The 16,586-nt window shown below is 41.0% G+C and overlaps 1 protein-coding gene across 2 annotated transcripts in view; it reads left to right on the top strand.

The window, feature by feature from the left end:
• The window catches only part of BBX (BBX high mobility group box domain containing), a 67,498-nt gene that overhangs the window by 30,338 nt on the left and 20,574 nt on the right, over positions 1–16,586 (top strand). For both annotated transcript variants that reach the window (XM_083174225.1, XM_083174224.1), the window contains exons 5-7: positions 2,246–2,355; positions 5,205–5,285; positions 9,324–9,404. In XM_083174225.1, coding sequence (XP_083030351.1) covers positions 2,246–2,355; positions 5,205–5,285; positions 9,324–9,404 — 272 coding nt within the window. The remainder of the gene's footprint in view (positions 1–2,245; positions 2,356–5,204; positions 5,286–9,323; positions 9,405–16,586) is intronic.

Genomic DNA, 16,586 nt, shown 5'->3' with positions numbered 1-16,586 from the left:
GCCAATCATACATAAGGTTGTGGTGCAATTACTGGTTTATTGTACAACTCCAGATCTTGCATTTGTTAGGGAAATCCCCATATCATATTTACAACAGATCATAATTATTTTATGATCCAAATTTTATTTAGAAAATTATCCAGAATTTTGCTTAATTTAAACGACAATGAACCATATTCGTTGAATACCCTGTCGGCGAGCTATCAGCACCGATAGCTCGCCGTCAGGGCATTGAATACTGCTTGTTTAGTAATCGCTCTCGACTAATATTTGTATTCCACTGATGGCATAATATAAATAAAAGGCTATGTAAAGATCCAATTCTCTTTATAAATCAATGCTGTAGCTAGTATCTATCTATGGTGGTTATTTTAGACCTGGGGTAGCCAACCCTAGTCCTCGAGAGCTACCAACAGTGCATGTTTTGCAGGTCTCCTCACAGAATCACAAGTGAGCTAATTAGCTCCATCTGTGGATCTTTTAAAATGTGTCAGTGATTTATGAGTGCAGCAGCTAGGTTGTCTGGAAAATGTGAACTGTTGGTAGCTCTCGAGGGCTAGGGTTGGCTAATACTGTTTTAGATGCATTACATGGTTGAAAGAGAACAAGCCGTTGAGTAGCTTATCCAAATACCCCGCTTTCCTATACTGTGATTTTCTTATGTGAGTGCATACTGCTTTGTCTTTTAATCTACCCAGCACTATATAATAAATAATACATTATATATGTGTGTGTGTATATGTATGTATGTATGTGTGTATATATATATATATATATATATATATATATATATGTGTATATATGTGTATATATATGTATGTATGTATGTATGTATGTATGTATGTATGTATGTATGTATGTATTGCACGGGTTCATATAGTGATATTTTCTCATGTTGGCAGTGTAATTATATTTCCTGCATATTGCTGCATCTCACCATTAAAACATACGAAACAAATGCATTCACAGCTGTTCATAGTACTGGGTTTCAAGCCTATGGGCAGCTTTTCCATATCCTTCACTCTCTATGCAATTGGCTATCACTGCCTATTTCATGCAACCCATTGCTGTGTGTATGTATGTATGTATGTATAGATCTATACCAATTACAGGTGTTTATACCAGTTGTTACTGGGTTACAAGCCTATGGGCAGCTTATCTATATCCTTTCTTTCAGTGCTGTATTTACAATATGTGCCTTTTGTACCTATTCAGTTGTATCTCTATATGTAGAATAGTGGAACATCATAAACCCATATAAGCCTAAATGATAACATTGATCACTTAACTATCTGCAAATACAAATGGGACATTTGTCAACCTGAGAGCGCTGTATGAATATCTACCAATAGGGGATTGAGGATTTGTACACAGTTAGTGTGAAATATTTAAAAAAATACATAGTTTAATGAAAAAAAAATTATATTGTGACGTATGTGGTGAAATCAAGAGGCGTTAAATAGCTACTGCAGGTGATGTAATATTTTATTACACATTTTCTGTATCTTGGATGGTATCCCAATAACCCCCAGTAAAACAGCAGGAGCGAAAAGCTTAGGGGTTTTTTTGTTTTTTTTTGCTATTCTTCAAATTATTATTTATTCTTATTATTTTATCGAGCCATCCAATTAGATCGTCTGATAAAAAGCACATTTTGTCTGTGAAACCTGTGTGTTTTCAGCAACCAAATCCCCGCTTTAGGTGAAATGGAGCTGCTTACAGGGATTTTTCTTGCCTTCTTGAGACAAATAACCAACACCACACGCCGGTTTATCAGGGCTAATTGGATAGCCCACGTGAGCCAATTATCAGCAATTCATTATTGTGGGTACCTTTTTATACCACGCTTTTTGTTTTTTATATATTTGATCAATTCAATCCAATAACCATTAGAAAGCATTTTAATTTATACACCTAATGTTACACTTACTCACAACTCTAATTAGAACATATACACAAACAAAACAGAGTTGTTTTGCCAATCAGAAATGATTTGAGTTAATTAAGATATTTGACAAGTTTGAGAGACGACCAATTACAGAACTGAAGGATGGAGACTGGTGTGAGAGTGATCATATGTTTGTATGACCTTTGGATGTCCTTGCTAGTAGAAACCTACTCTACAGTTAGCAAAATTTAATTTAATACAAGTATACCTGGCCAATAAAGATGATTCTGATCACTCTGGTACTCAAATATGATAGTTTGATTTTGTTTTTTTTTGTCTGTTTTTTTTTCCAATAAGATCCAACGCAAATGGGAGGACTTACTATGCTGCTACTTGCTGGTGAACATGCCCTGACTGCGCATAGAGATCAAGCTTTGACTGCACAAGTAGAAAATACCGTGACAGAGGTGTGTATTCACTCCTTTAAACATTATACATTATACAGATGTTTTAGGCTTAAATGTAATGTGCAACAAAACAATGATGTAAGAATTTACAGTTCATAAATGACACAGGGAAAATGCTGTACTGATATAAATTTGATACCATAATGCATAATCCACTGATGGCCAATAGGTGGCCCAACAAGCCCAATAGCTTTTGCCTACCTGTTCTTCTCATATTCAAAAGGCATGGGACCAGAAATATTTTGGATATCTGATTTTTTTTTCTGTACTTTATAAAATTTTCATACCTTTGTGAGATATCTTGGATTGGACCCAATTCTAAACACAAAATGCATTTATGTACCCTATACACATATCCAAAAAAGGATAAGTTCATAAAATGTGTTTATTCATGTTCATATATGGGGTATATTCAATGCCGATCAGGTGAGCTATGATGACGAGCAGTGCCTATTGCTCGCCATCCTAGCCCGCCCTCAGTATTCAACTGACCCCCCTGCACTGGCCGTTTCCACCTCCCTATTTCTAAAAAGTGAGGTGGAAACAGAGTGTGCGCCCATCAAAACGGCGAGGCACGCTGCTATGTGCAGCAGGCGCACTGCATTAGCCATGAACATTGCCATTTGGGGTCCCCCGAGCAAAAACAAGCCATCCTCACCATAAAAAAAAAAACTTTGGCAGCCGCACTGAATACACCCCTAAATCTGTCATGCTCGAGAAATTTAGAGAATTGGATTTTCAGATATGGGAGACTAAGGGTATTCAGGTTCACTCCTAGAGCACATTTGGTTGCTAATGAACAAAACCATGTGCTGCCGATGTACTGTGCAGAGAGATAGATTTGGGTAAGTTATTAGTTGTTTCTGTGCAGGGTAACTACTGACTGCACTGTTACATCTGCCGTAGCTGCAATGCACATGGTTTCCCTGTGTCACTGTCTGCTTTGGCGTTTCTAGCACAGGTCTGGTTTGCATATCAGTGCTCATATACAGACCACACTGTGCTAGAAGCACTACAGCAGACAGCGACACCCCAGGCAGGGAAGAGGAACTGCATGCAATTTCAAAGATGGCGGGTGCTAGAATGAACACTAATATATACTGCGTGCATAGCTTTACTTATTCTGAGGAATGTGATGTTGCCATTAGGGTTACTATTTCTGTAGATGAAGTTTTAGTATGTGACATATAAGGTGCTAATTGTACAATAGCAGTATGTTTGTTTTCTGTAGCACAGATTATTTTGCGTGTGCTCTTGATCAAAAAATTGTGCATCTGTTTGGTATTTCTAAGGGTAATGAGGCCCTGGGGGCATACAGTATAAAAAGGAAGATAAAAATTCAGCTATTAATGGTAAAAAGGATTGGAATTATGTTTTAATTGTTAAAGGATTGTCCAACTACTGACAAACCCTCACCTTACAGGTCACCCCAGTGCAGTAAACATTAAAACCACCCCATGGTACTTCTTGCAGCATCCAAAAATAATAATACATGTAATAACCTCTCCAGTGCTCAGCACTTGTAGGTGTTTCATCTTTGATAGAGACTGTATATCTAATAGCAGCGTATTGTTCATTTTACCTGAGTTTCTTAGGTTCACCTTCCTGTGGCTGGCTCTAGCCTCTTTCATATAATACTGTGCTTTACTGTGAAAGCTATTTGTAGTTCTTTGTAATAAATTGCCCTTTTACAATGTAGCACTTTATTGTAATCCAGGAGATGAAACCAAAGCGTGGGGAACTGTATCAAATGGAGGAATAAGCAGTTTGCACAATGCCCAACTCTTGTCAGCATTTAGATATTGTGGTTGGTATGTAGTCACTGGGTAGACAATATCTAGGTTGACCACTAATGGTGACTAGACGGACACCTTGAAATGGTCGACATACCCAAGGTCGACATTGACAAAAGGTTGATACAAGCTTATGGTAAAAGGTCACGTTGTATTTATTTATTTTAAATGTGGTTTTTCATACTTTACTATACAAGCATCGAGTGGAAATATAACAGTACCAGAAGCGTGACGAGTGGATGCGGTACACTTATACGGTGTCCATGTCAACATATATTGCCATAGACACCAGAAAACCTGAAAAACTCATATAAACTTCATTCATGTCGACCTTTTGTCAATGTTGACCTTTGGTTGTATCAACCATTTCAAGGTGTCAACCCAGTCAATGTCGATACTTCGTGGTCGACCTAGTGACTATTGATCTAGACCAGGCATGTCCAACGTTGGCCCTCCAGATGTTTTGAAACTACACATCCCAGCATGCTTTGCAATAGTTTTAGCATTCTCTAATAGCAAAACTGAGGCAAAGCATGCCGGGATGTGTAGTTTCACAACATCTGGAGGGCCAATGTTGGACATGCCTGATCTAGACTGTCTAACATTTATACCGTAACCGTGACTGCCTACCATTTAGGTACTTGTTTAGTTTCACAGAGGCAGCGTCTCAGTCGCAGCAGCGTCTGTACCCTTGCGGGGCTCGCCCATGCTACGGGCTCGGTGGCTCGCCACTCTATCTAAAATCAACTCCATGCCAACGTAGGTAGTGGGGGTATGAACCAATTCATGCTGGCATGGACTTTATTTTAGATAGTTTTCCGAGCGCTGAACCCATAAGTAGCGGGCGACCATGCTGCCACCATGAAACTAAACAAGAACCACCATTTATACTGTAACCATTGTGGTTAACAGCTGGAACTTTCAAACTTGGCCAGGATTGATAGGAATGACTAATTTGTCCTCAATTTTAGATTTATGTGGTTATAATTGTTCTGAGTTCTTGTTCTGAGTTTTTAACTGCACTGCAACAGCAACTTACTTTGTATATATACACAGATGTCTTCAAACATTGCTCAGATAAAGGAGCCGGACTCTTTTCAGCCCACCAAGAAGTCCACCTTATTTGAATTTGCAGAGGTATGATGTTCCATGTAAATATATTAATCATAGAAACATATTAAATCTAGTGGGTAATGACTTTTCCTATAAGCAGCGATGAATTCAACACAAGATCCTTTAGGAACAAGGTAGTGCAACGTGCTAGTCTCTCACGGTAGGACGGAAGCAGCGCATAATTTACCATGAGTAAAGGTGATCTAGTGCATACGCTCTGAGATTAGGTAGGCAGATTTGCAAGCAATATCCCAATGATAAACTTTATCACAGGTGAAGCACAGGGTAAAGAAGATAAAAATACAACCGAGTATATAATGTCACCTTTTACTTATGGTAAATGTGCTCTTCTCCTTTCCTTTACAGCTTCATTTCAGCTATGTGTGTAATTCATCTGATTTGCCTCTTTTAACCTTTTTATATTGGTTTCTTGTGTGTACAGTGGACTGTCAAATTTGGATATAGGTTGCCAAAGGAGATCTAGCCTGCTTGCATGCTGAATTTAGCATGATCATTCTTTATTCTAAGTGTATTTTTTTTAATGCTTTTATCCTGTTAGTGCTGTTCTAAGATGGCACTGAAGGTGCCCACACAATAGAATGGGGTTTTTTTTGCCGATCGGGCAATTTGTGACTGATCGGCCGACTGGGCGAGTTTTCTATGGGGAGCGCTCCCTAAAAAAAACTCCACACTGTCTCCTGGTACCAGGCAGCACCGCTGAGCACTTTGTCAGCCGCTGCTCGGCCCGGCAACCCGACGTGATGTTACAGTCCCGTCGCAGACTGTAACACAACAGCTGGAGGGGAGAGGTGGAGGTGCGGCTGAGCAGAGGGAGCCGGGCAGCGCTAAAGCTAGCTGATTTCAGTGATCAGCTCAGCGGCGCTGCCCGGCGCTAATCAGTGGCAATCCCCAGAATTTTCCAGGTTTGCCAATCTGGGCACTGAAGCATAGCCCAGAAAATTCTCAGGATTACCACTGAAGGGGTTAACATCGCATATCTTTCTAGTGTGTGGGCACGTGTTATTGAGATAAAGCTACTTCCTTAAAACTGGTTATATAGGTTTCCCCATGCAAATGCTGACAACCTGCAGGATAAAGCTTACCGTAATATGGGATAAATGGTGAGGCGAGTCGTTATCAGGTACGGTCTAAAATGGGTCTCTGGTGTTTCCTAAATAGGTCCTTTATAAGAGCGAAATAAGTTTGCCCGGTACTTGTTTCCTAGCACGGCCACAATCTTTGGGATCGTGTACCTTTAAGTTAAGGTACACGATCCCCGCGATGGACCCGATTTCCTTTGAAATCAGGTCCATTTTGCCGGCAAAGGAAAAATCGGGGGCATCGCGTCGGTCGGGACCATTAACATTGGTCCCGACGCGACCGACACGATGCCCCCGATTTTGCCATAGGCTTCAATGTTAAAATATTTTTTAACATTGAAATCGGGAGCATCGCGTCGGTCTTGGGCCATTATTATGGCACAAGATGAGATGGACTTGATTAAGTCCATCTCACATAGGAAAAAATGTGAAATGGGCCAATATGACCCATTTCACATTATATATGGCCCCGTCGTCACCCCACGATAGACGCCAACCCGAAGCGTGGCGAGCGGCGGTGCGCGTCCTCCGACCTTTTCATTCCCCTACTATCCACGTCGGCGTGGAGTTGAGAATATATAGTGTGGCGAGCCACCGAGTCCGAAGCGTGGCGAGCGGACGCGTATACCTGTGAAGTTATGCGCGTCCCCTCGCGGGGCTCGCCACGCTTCAGGCTCAGGGGCTCGCTGCGCTCGCCACACTATATATTCTCAACTCCACGCCGTCGTGGATAGTAGGGGAATGAAAAGGTCGGAGGACGCGCACCGCCGCCCCTCGCGGGCTCGCTGCGCTCGCCATGCTTCAGGTTGGCGTCTATCGTGGGGTGGGGTTCACGGGGCTAAATTTGGGGGTCTAGGGAATATTTTACATTGAATCCAATGTAAAATCGGGTCCCAGGGACCCTATTCACATTTGATTCAATTAAAAAATCGGGTTGGTCGCGTCAATCGCATCGCATGCGACCAAATCGCATGCGATGGACGCGATTTTTCCGACACGACCACCCAGATGGAAATCGGTGTGGCCTTGCTAGGAAACAAGTACCGTTTGCCCTAGCAAAATACAAAAAGCAGACAGGTGTCCACGTGAAAACCAATATCTTCCTAAACACACAAGACATACTGTATTGATCTTGGTGATCATGCCTCCAGAGGCTATTTCAGGGAATGCCTACAATACTGATAATATTATCACCTGTGCTTACCAGTAGGAAGGAGAAACTCTCACAGCACAATTATAAATGTATGGATTCTGCTGATGGGGTAATATATGATGCTGACAAATGCTGTTATAGGTGCATAACTTATGCTCTTTTGGGGGCGGGGGGGGGGCAGGGGCGGATTTAGGGATGAGGGCGCCCCTAGGCACAACAATAATGTTTACTAAGTAGGACAGTTTATAGGGGCAGTATCTGCATGTCCTGTCCATTTACACTCTATTTAAGATGGAATATAGTACAGTACAGTGGATATTTTGCAGTTATTGGTACATTTTGGGCTGACAGTACTATCACAGGCATCCAAGTGCCGCCCCCAAACATGTGCCGCCCCTAGGCACGTGCCTCACGTGCCTAATGGGAAATTCGGCTCTGGGGGGGGGGTTGGTATATCCGAAATGAGAAACACAGGTTTCTCCTACCTAGTAAAACTAAAGAATAGCGTTATATATATATATAATAAGTACATCATGGGTCCTTCGATGGCGGTTTAGTCAAGTAAAGTGGATGGGGTAACAGAGTCAGATAAATGATATCTGGGGGACTGTACTGTAGAGCTGTTTCCCAAACTCCACCATTACACTTCAGGTTTTAACTGTCAACATTGACTACATCTGGTTTGTGAAGTACTGGAATATGTGGGTGCTGGGGATAAGATGGTTAAAGGGTGTTTGAATTTGAAAGAAAGTGTGGGAGCCAAAAAAGGAAGTAGGATTAGATGAGACAAAAGGAACACTACATACAGCAGTACCATGAAAATGTATATCTGGGTAATAAGATGAGTGTACACTTACAAATATACATTTATAAGAATATTATTAATTAATGACTATGCGAAATAATAAGTAGTAATAAGAGTATAAGTAATTGTGAATGAAAAATGCAGTAATTTATCAAATGCTTTTGGATGAAAGGCTGATGGTTAGGTTTCTTCTTTTTGGCCAATTGTCATTACATAAGATATGCTTTATATATTCAGCTATGCTATCTATCCAAATCAAAAACAAAATGAAAAACGTAATGCACATAAAATAAATGCAGCATTTCATACTGAAAATGAGCTGATCCTTCTGAGGGAGCTTATTAGCTGCAAGTTCTGACACTGGGACCATTAATGTAGACCTTAAACAACCATGATCCCAGGCAGAAATGTTACTGTAACACATTTTATTCTGGCGGGCTATAGCTCTAAAAGAATGGCAATATTAATAGCATTATATTTGTATGTGTTTGAAAACTATCCCTATAATTCGTAGTATATTTTTTTAAATGATGTACAGAGCACAAATGCTGTGATGTATTAAGGCAGTGGTTCCCAATCTGTGTGCCGTAGCACCCATTATTGCCTCTGGACACTTGCAGGAGTGCCACGGATTGGTGGTCCAGGACCAATCGAACGGATATATGGTTTTTAGTATTTATGGTCCATTTAATAGGCAAACCACTATTTGTGGCTTCCAATCCTAAGATAAACAGAAGCAATTCATGTCCCTCACCACATATATATGACCCTATGAATGACATGTAAACACAATTTACTTAAGGTATTTTTTTCTCTTCTGAATTTCTCCATAAGCAACGTTTGGCTTAGGGGGGTGCCATGAAAACAAATAATGATACACTGGGGCACCCTTTTTTTACAAAAGTGTGGGAACCACTGTATTAAAGGGAAGGGTTTTTTTGGGACGGTGTTTTTTTGCTTACTTTACCACTCGAAAGTTATTGGTGTGGTTTTTTTTCCCCCAGATTTCTTCTAGCACATCACATACAGATGGCCCGTTACCTGCTAAGCGATGTGAGAAGTCTGCACTCTTCCAATTTGCTGAGGTAAAAAATAAACCGGGTAACACAATTTTACCCAAAATGGTCTGTATGTTTGACTCTCTCTCTCTCTCTTTTTTTTTTTTTTTTTTTATTCTGACCTGGGGTGGGTTGTATTGGAATCCAAGATCGCTGAACGTGCAGGATGCCAGTCGAGGGAGCAATCATTCACAATGACCAAAACCATACCTTGTATGTTTGTAAAAGTCTGGCGCTCTCTGACTCCATTACATCCCACCCCATGTTTTTATAGCGCACAATGATTTTACTTAGCGCTGTACAATTTGTAACAGACATTATATACTGATGCAAACTGCAAATCTGTGGTAATTTCAATGTATGGTACTTGAGAACTATATATTGCTTATAGATCTATGTTTCTATAGACCTAAATATATATCTACCCAGAAGGATCCACTTCCCCAGGGCTTGGTTTCAAAAGTTGTGTGAGATGTCTTCTTCAGAATTCCTAAGTCTACTGAAATACAAATTACCCCTGTACTTACCCACCACCCCTATCATTGAACTACTAATTATACTGTATATTGTTATCCTTACAGTGACATTAAAGTGACCTGGATGACCTTGCTTATTACATAATTACTGAAAATACGATATTATTTATATATTTTTTTTTTTTTTAAATATTTCTTTATTAGTTTTACATTATACAACATTTTACCATACATTTGACCCCCTCCATATATAAGTATACAGAAGTTATGATCTTACATATTATTAACAGGAGTCATCAAAAAAGACATTACCAATACATACATACCCACAAAGACAATAGCGCCTACCTCCCTACTCCCCACGTCCACCATATATGAAGGGCAGGCGGGGTGAAGAGCAAAAAGGATTGTCCCCTCCCCCCTACACTCCACATGCCTCCAGCAGTTCTCCTCAGTTAATTTGCTCCTCAACAGCCGGCTCTCAAATACTCCAAAGTTCCTCGCCTTCACTCATATTTAGTGAGGTTTAGTTGTTATATCTTTACGTCTTACGTGAGGGCCGGCTATTGAGGACCCAAACTTTATAATTGATTACAGTAATAATGCTCAATGGAAGGACACACGAATAAGGAATAAAACATACAAATAATAAAAGAAAAAGTGTGTAAATAGCGTGTTTTGATTTGTGTATCTTTATAACTAAAGTCTACTATTTTTCCAATATATATCCACACATTCCATTATATATACTTCTAACTACGTGTTGCACTGCTTTAAGTACACAACCCAAGATCGTGCAGATCAACAACTTTCTAATATACTCGCAAAGTGTAAGTGACAATAATTATGATTTCCCAGCCCCCCCCTCCCCATCCAATCCCTCCCCTAACCCAATATCTTACTCAGACTTATTATCTCATTATGTGCCCAGAAATTATTTAAATATATATCTATTCTCATATTTCTAAATAACGTAAATTAATTTTACTTCAACTAGGAGTCAGCTATATAGGATGCTCCTTTATAATATAAAGAGTGAAACCAGCTCCCCCAAATTAAGTGAAATTTTTTAATATTATTCCTTAAGAGGTAGACCTCCCTCTCATGATCAAAAATCATATTAACCGTGTTTATCCATTCCATTTTATCTGGTGCAGTTTTTGCCATCCAGGATCTGGCAATACACATTTTAGCAATTGAGCCAAGGTTGATGGCCAATTGCCTTAATTCTGGAGAGTTCCCTAGATTGTGCCAGATGCCCAGTATCAGGGCCCTAGGCTTTAACTCCTGATTCGGGACTCCCAATTCTAGGAAAATGCCTATTATATCCTGCCAGAATTTCTGCACAAACTCACACTGCCACACTAGGTGCCAGAAATCACAGCCCCCTGCTTTGCATTTTGGACACAAGTCCCCATTCTCCCGTGAAAATCGATTAATTTTTATGGGTGTATAGTAGATTCGGTGTAGTATATTATATTGTATTTGTTGCAGCCTTACTGAGGCAGTTGCTAATCCAGGTATCCTAAGGGCCTTTTCCCAATCCTCTTGAGTTATTTCTGGGATATCCCCAATCCATTTTCCCAGGAGGTCATCTAGCTGATAGTTTTGTGCTAGAGTGGAAATGTATTTATAACACTTAGATATACTTTTCGTGGCATTTAGTTTCCTTATAAACTTTTTTATTGGGTTATCTTTAATTGATATGGGAAGCTCCTGCATATACTTCTCAATAGCACTTCTCATTTGCAGGTACCTAAAGAACATACTGTTAGGCACATCAAACTCCTCACGTAGTCGTGAAAAAGGTTTGATTCTATTTTGAGCTATTATGTGCCCCATATTATTTATTCCATACGCTGACCATACAGCAGCACCCTGCTGTTTATCTAATTCCACAAAGGAGGACAGCGAAGCGAAATTAACTTCTGGGTCTATATCTCTGTAGTCCATTTCCCTATTCAACCATTTCCATACTTTAATAGCTTGATTAAGTATCTGTGGGTGATTTTTGCGACATCTATTAGTTAGAATGGCTTGAAAAGGGGAATGGCCAGGGACGGCCTTGTTTATTAAGATTATTAACTCAGGGGATTGGGCCTGTTCATTTATCCATTCTCGAAGATGCACCAGTTGCGAGGCCGCATAGTACCTCTTGAAGTCTGGTAAAGCAAGACCACCTTGATCTCTAGGTTTCATTAATGTCTTAAGTTTGATTCTAGGGATTTTATTTTTCCAGATAAAGGAAGTTAACACTCCGTTTAACTTTCTAAAGATCGTATCACTAATATAAATGGGGGAGTGTTGTAGGAGGTAAAGCACTTTTGGTAATATTATCATTTTAATAAGATTAACTCTACCCATAACGGTTAAGGGTAATTTAAGCCAATTTTTACATCTATATCTAATTTGCTCTATGACGGGGAGAATATTATATGTTATAAATTTAGTTGCCTCTTTCGCAATCACCACTCCCAAATAATCAAGTTTTTCCACCCTGGGAATAGCCACCCCATCTCCACTACCCCAAGAGGTATCAGTTGACTTTTCCTCTATCAATAATTGAGATTTTTCTTTATTAATTGTTAATCCTGAATATAAACCGAATTCATTTAAGTTATTCAAAACTATAGGCAGGTCTACTTTATAGTTGATCAATATCACCATGAGGTCGTCTGCATAAAGAGACAAGGTTGCCCATCTCCCCAAACCCTTGTTTTTCGCAAAGTATCTTTCTAAGCTTGCAAGCCAAAGGCTCGATAGCTATTGCAAACAATGTGGGGGATAATGGGCAACCCTGTCTCGTCCCCCTATAAATGGGGAATGGATCGGAGACATATCCGTTTACAGTAATTCTAGCACACGGGTTATGGTATATGGAAAAAATCCGTCTAATAAAACAAGGTCCAAAACCAAATGCCTCCAGGGTACTCCCTAGATATGTCCACTCAAGGGTATCGAATGCCTTATTGGCGTCAAAAGAGGCTAGTGCTACATCTCTACCAGTAATTTTCCCGGCTTGTAGGAAGGTAAACACTCTACGGATATTAGTAGCAGTTGACTTACCCCTCCTGAAACCGGTCTGATCATTGTGAATAATTTTATCTATCACAATGCCAAGTCTATTTGCTAAGATCATAGCGTATAATTTAGCATCCGTTGTTAATAGAGATATAGGTCTATACGAATCTACCTTTAGAGGGTCCTTGCCCTTTTTCAGAATAACCGTAATGACTGCTTCTGTCATAGATTGTGTGAGAGTATCCTCCTTCTCCATTTCTTGGAAGAAATATAGAAGCCTCGGGGCTAAACTAGCACCGAGGGTTCTATAGATCTCCGCTGGTAACCCGTCTATGCCGGGAGCTTTGGCAAGTGATAACTCCTTTATAGCCCCTTCTACTTCCTCCAACCTGAACGGGGATTCCAAGAATTCCCTATCTTCAGGGGATATGGTAGGGAGATCAATATTATTCAAATAGTTTCTACATTCACTATCCCCCTTTGTGGTTTTAGATTTATATATTTCCTTATAGTGATCCACAAAGACTTCAACTAGTCCCGGTGTTTCACTAACAATTTCCCCCGAAGGTGAACAGATTTTAGTAATTATATTTACAGGTTCTTCTGTCCTGGCAATATATGCCATTAATTTACCTGCCTTGTCAGAATGTATATATCTTTTATGGGATTCTTTTAGTAACCTATATTTCGCCATGTCCTGAAGGTGCGTCACCCATGCTCGTTTAGCATTTAGCCACTCCAGTTTACTGGGTTCTGAATGTTGTAATAAATAATTCTGTTCGGATTTTATCATGGTCCCCTCTAATGCTAACGATGTTTTTTGAAGTATATCTTTTGCGTATGCTACTTTTTTAATCAGAGTGCCCCGTAAATAAGCCTTAAAGGCTTCCCAGACCATACCGGACTTCGCAGAGTCAATATTAGTACCAAAAAACCCTTCGATTTCCTGATCTAAATCAGTAAGGCTACCGAGCCGGGACAGCCACACTGGTTGAAACCTCCAATACCGGTGCCCTCGGCACGGCTCGGGATCAAGCTGTATAACTAGGGGGGAGTGGTCAGAGATACCTCTGGCTTTGTATTCAATTGAGGAGATTTTATTAAGTAAGGCTATAGATGTAAATATAGTATCGATCCTGGAAAAGTTGTTATGTGGGAGAATAGCATGAAAATTGGCTCCCCTTTGGAAACTTTTCTCTCCAGACATCGTGCCATCCCACCTCCTCAATAAATTTAGCAAGGGAGCTTCTCCCCGAAGGGGTAGATTTCCTCGGACACCATATGTCCAATCCGTAATTCATAACCATATTAAAATCCCCCAGGCATATTAAGGGGCTATCTGGTCTAGCTGACACAAACTCCAGGGCTGCTTTTAATACATCAAAGCTAAATGGGGGCGGGACATAGACTGAAAGCAAAGATAGTCTAGTTGTACCAATTATTCCATCCAGAAATACATAGCGCCCATTTGGGTCAATCTCTACTGCTAGATGTTCATACGCCACCGACTTTTTAATAATTACTGAGACACCACGAGAGGCCGACGTGAACGGTGCATGATACATCTGCGCGATCCAGGGACGTTTTAAGGATCGGAGTTTTTCACCACACAAGTGGGTCTCCTGCAGACAGATCACGTCGGCCCCCAGGGTCTTACAATAATTAAGAACCAGGGATCGTTTGATTCTATCATTCAAACCCCGCACGTTCCATGACATAATCCTAATCATGATAGTAATTATTTACCATATTCAACCCGTTATAGATGACTATAGATTGAAGATTACTATACCCAAAAAGGTGTATTTGGGAAAAAAGAGTAAACTGAGAAGAAGCATCTTCCCCCCCAATCTGTTGATTTAAAGCTGTAAGAGCAAATAAGTAGCAAGATAGGGACATATATCGGCAGGCACATAAAAAAACAAACAACACTTAACATATACCCCCCCACCCCCCTCCCTGTATAACCTATCCCATTAGGCATACCTACAGCAAATGACCCCCAATTACCCCCCTACGTACCTTCTAACGCTTGGGGACCTTTACTTAATGACCACATCAAGCACGGCAGGGAGCCCCAGCACTTATAATACAAATTGAATATACACAGAAATATATATACCACACATTTCCTGGATTCTATCCTTTCAAGGCTATTTAGTCCCTAGATCCTCCCACCACCCCCCCAGACTCCATTTAAAATTCTTTCAAAGCCTTTTTTTTTTTTTTTTGTCCCAGTATCCAAGATTTACATATATCACAGGAGTTATCGATGGCTATTATCGGCCAGTTGGCTTCGGCCGGGGTAGAACTTATCCAGCCACAATGCTGCCTCCGACGCGGTGGAAAAGAAAGTTGTTTCCCCATTGGCCACCACCCGGAGTTTAGCAGGGTAAAACATAGCATATTTTAATTCTAATTCTCTCATTCTACTTTTGACATTGCGAAATTTAGCTCTGTCTCTTTGTACATCTTGTGGCAAATCCGGGAAAACAGAGACTTTGGATCCATTATGACCAAAGTCAGGTTTTGTACGAGTCAGTCTGAGAACTTGATCTCTGTCCCTGAAATGTAAAAATTTCGCAATTAGGGTGCGGGGTAAACCCCAGGGACGGGCTGGAATTCGGTGTGCCCGTTCTATAGAAAAATGAGCCGAGAAATTTCCCTGTCCGAGCTCACTCTTTAACCAGTCCTCAATGAACTTTTCAGGCTCTCGTCCTTCTATACGCTCCTCTAAGCCGACAAAACGGACATTATTACGCCTTGAGCGCCCTTTAAGATCCGTAAGTTTCGCCCGTAGGTCCGCCATTTGGCCCGATATCCCCACTACCTGAGCCTGTAAGGGAGTCACAATATCTTCTGTGGCCGAGAGTCGCTTTTCCAACTCACAGACCCTGTCTCTAGTTTTTTGTGCGTCATCCCGTATCAGCATAATGTCCGACTGAAGTTTATTAATCTGTTCGGATAGTCGCGTTTCACAGGAATTTATCGCCTCCAATACTTGTGCCAGAGTGACTTCTGGTGTCTGCACCTGGATGGAGGGCTTGGAGGGAGTGGTCTGTGGCGTGGCGGGCTGGGAGTTAGCCGTGGAGCGGGCATATTTTTCTAAGCGGGCAGCCGCTGTATTTTGACCGGTTTTTCCCATCTTATCACCAATTGCAGTTATAGTGGATAAACTGGTTAAATTATAGCACTTGTTAGCTTGCTGCCAGGACCAGCAGGAGTTTCAGTGCCCACTACTTATTACAGCCTCTTTATCCCCTGATACTTTCTAACCTCTGGTGGCTAGTACAGGTTTTTTAGTGTAGTATAGTCAAGCAGTGTCTCACAAAAATTGCTGCCAAGGAGAAACTTCTCCCACTATTTCTAACAAGTCCCGGTCACAAAGTCCTGCAGAGTAATATATCAAAGGTACAGCACCTGTATCCTTGTAGCGTTGCAGGATTGCTTTTCTCAGTGTCCAAGGATAGAGGGGGATCTTGATATACAAAGTCCCCAACGTCCACTCTGCCCGCTTGGCTGGTCCACTGGCTGCTTTCACCTTTTTCCTCCTCCTGCTTGAATGCTGAAGAAGCCTTGAGGAGACAGGGCTGCACACCTTTTTGCGCTGGCAAACTGTTCGCGCCTTTCAGCTCTCACCGCTGCGCTGCCTCAGGGCAGCTGGGTCCGTCTCGCAGCCCGACTGGCTGCCTTCCTGTGTCCCGGCCGGATG

Source organism: Crinia signifera, chromosome 2 (assembly GCF_055691185.1).
Source record: "Crinia signifera chromosome 2, ASM5569118v1, whole genome shotgun sequence".
NCBI lineage: Eukaryota > Metazoa > Chordata > Amphibia > Anura > Myobatrachidae > Crinia > Crinia signifera.
Note: the sequence above shows the minus strand (reverse complement) of the source record. Positions and strands in the feature narration are given on the sequence as shown.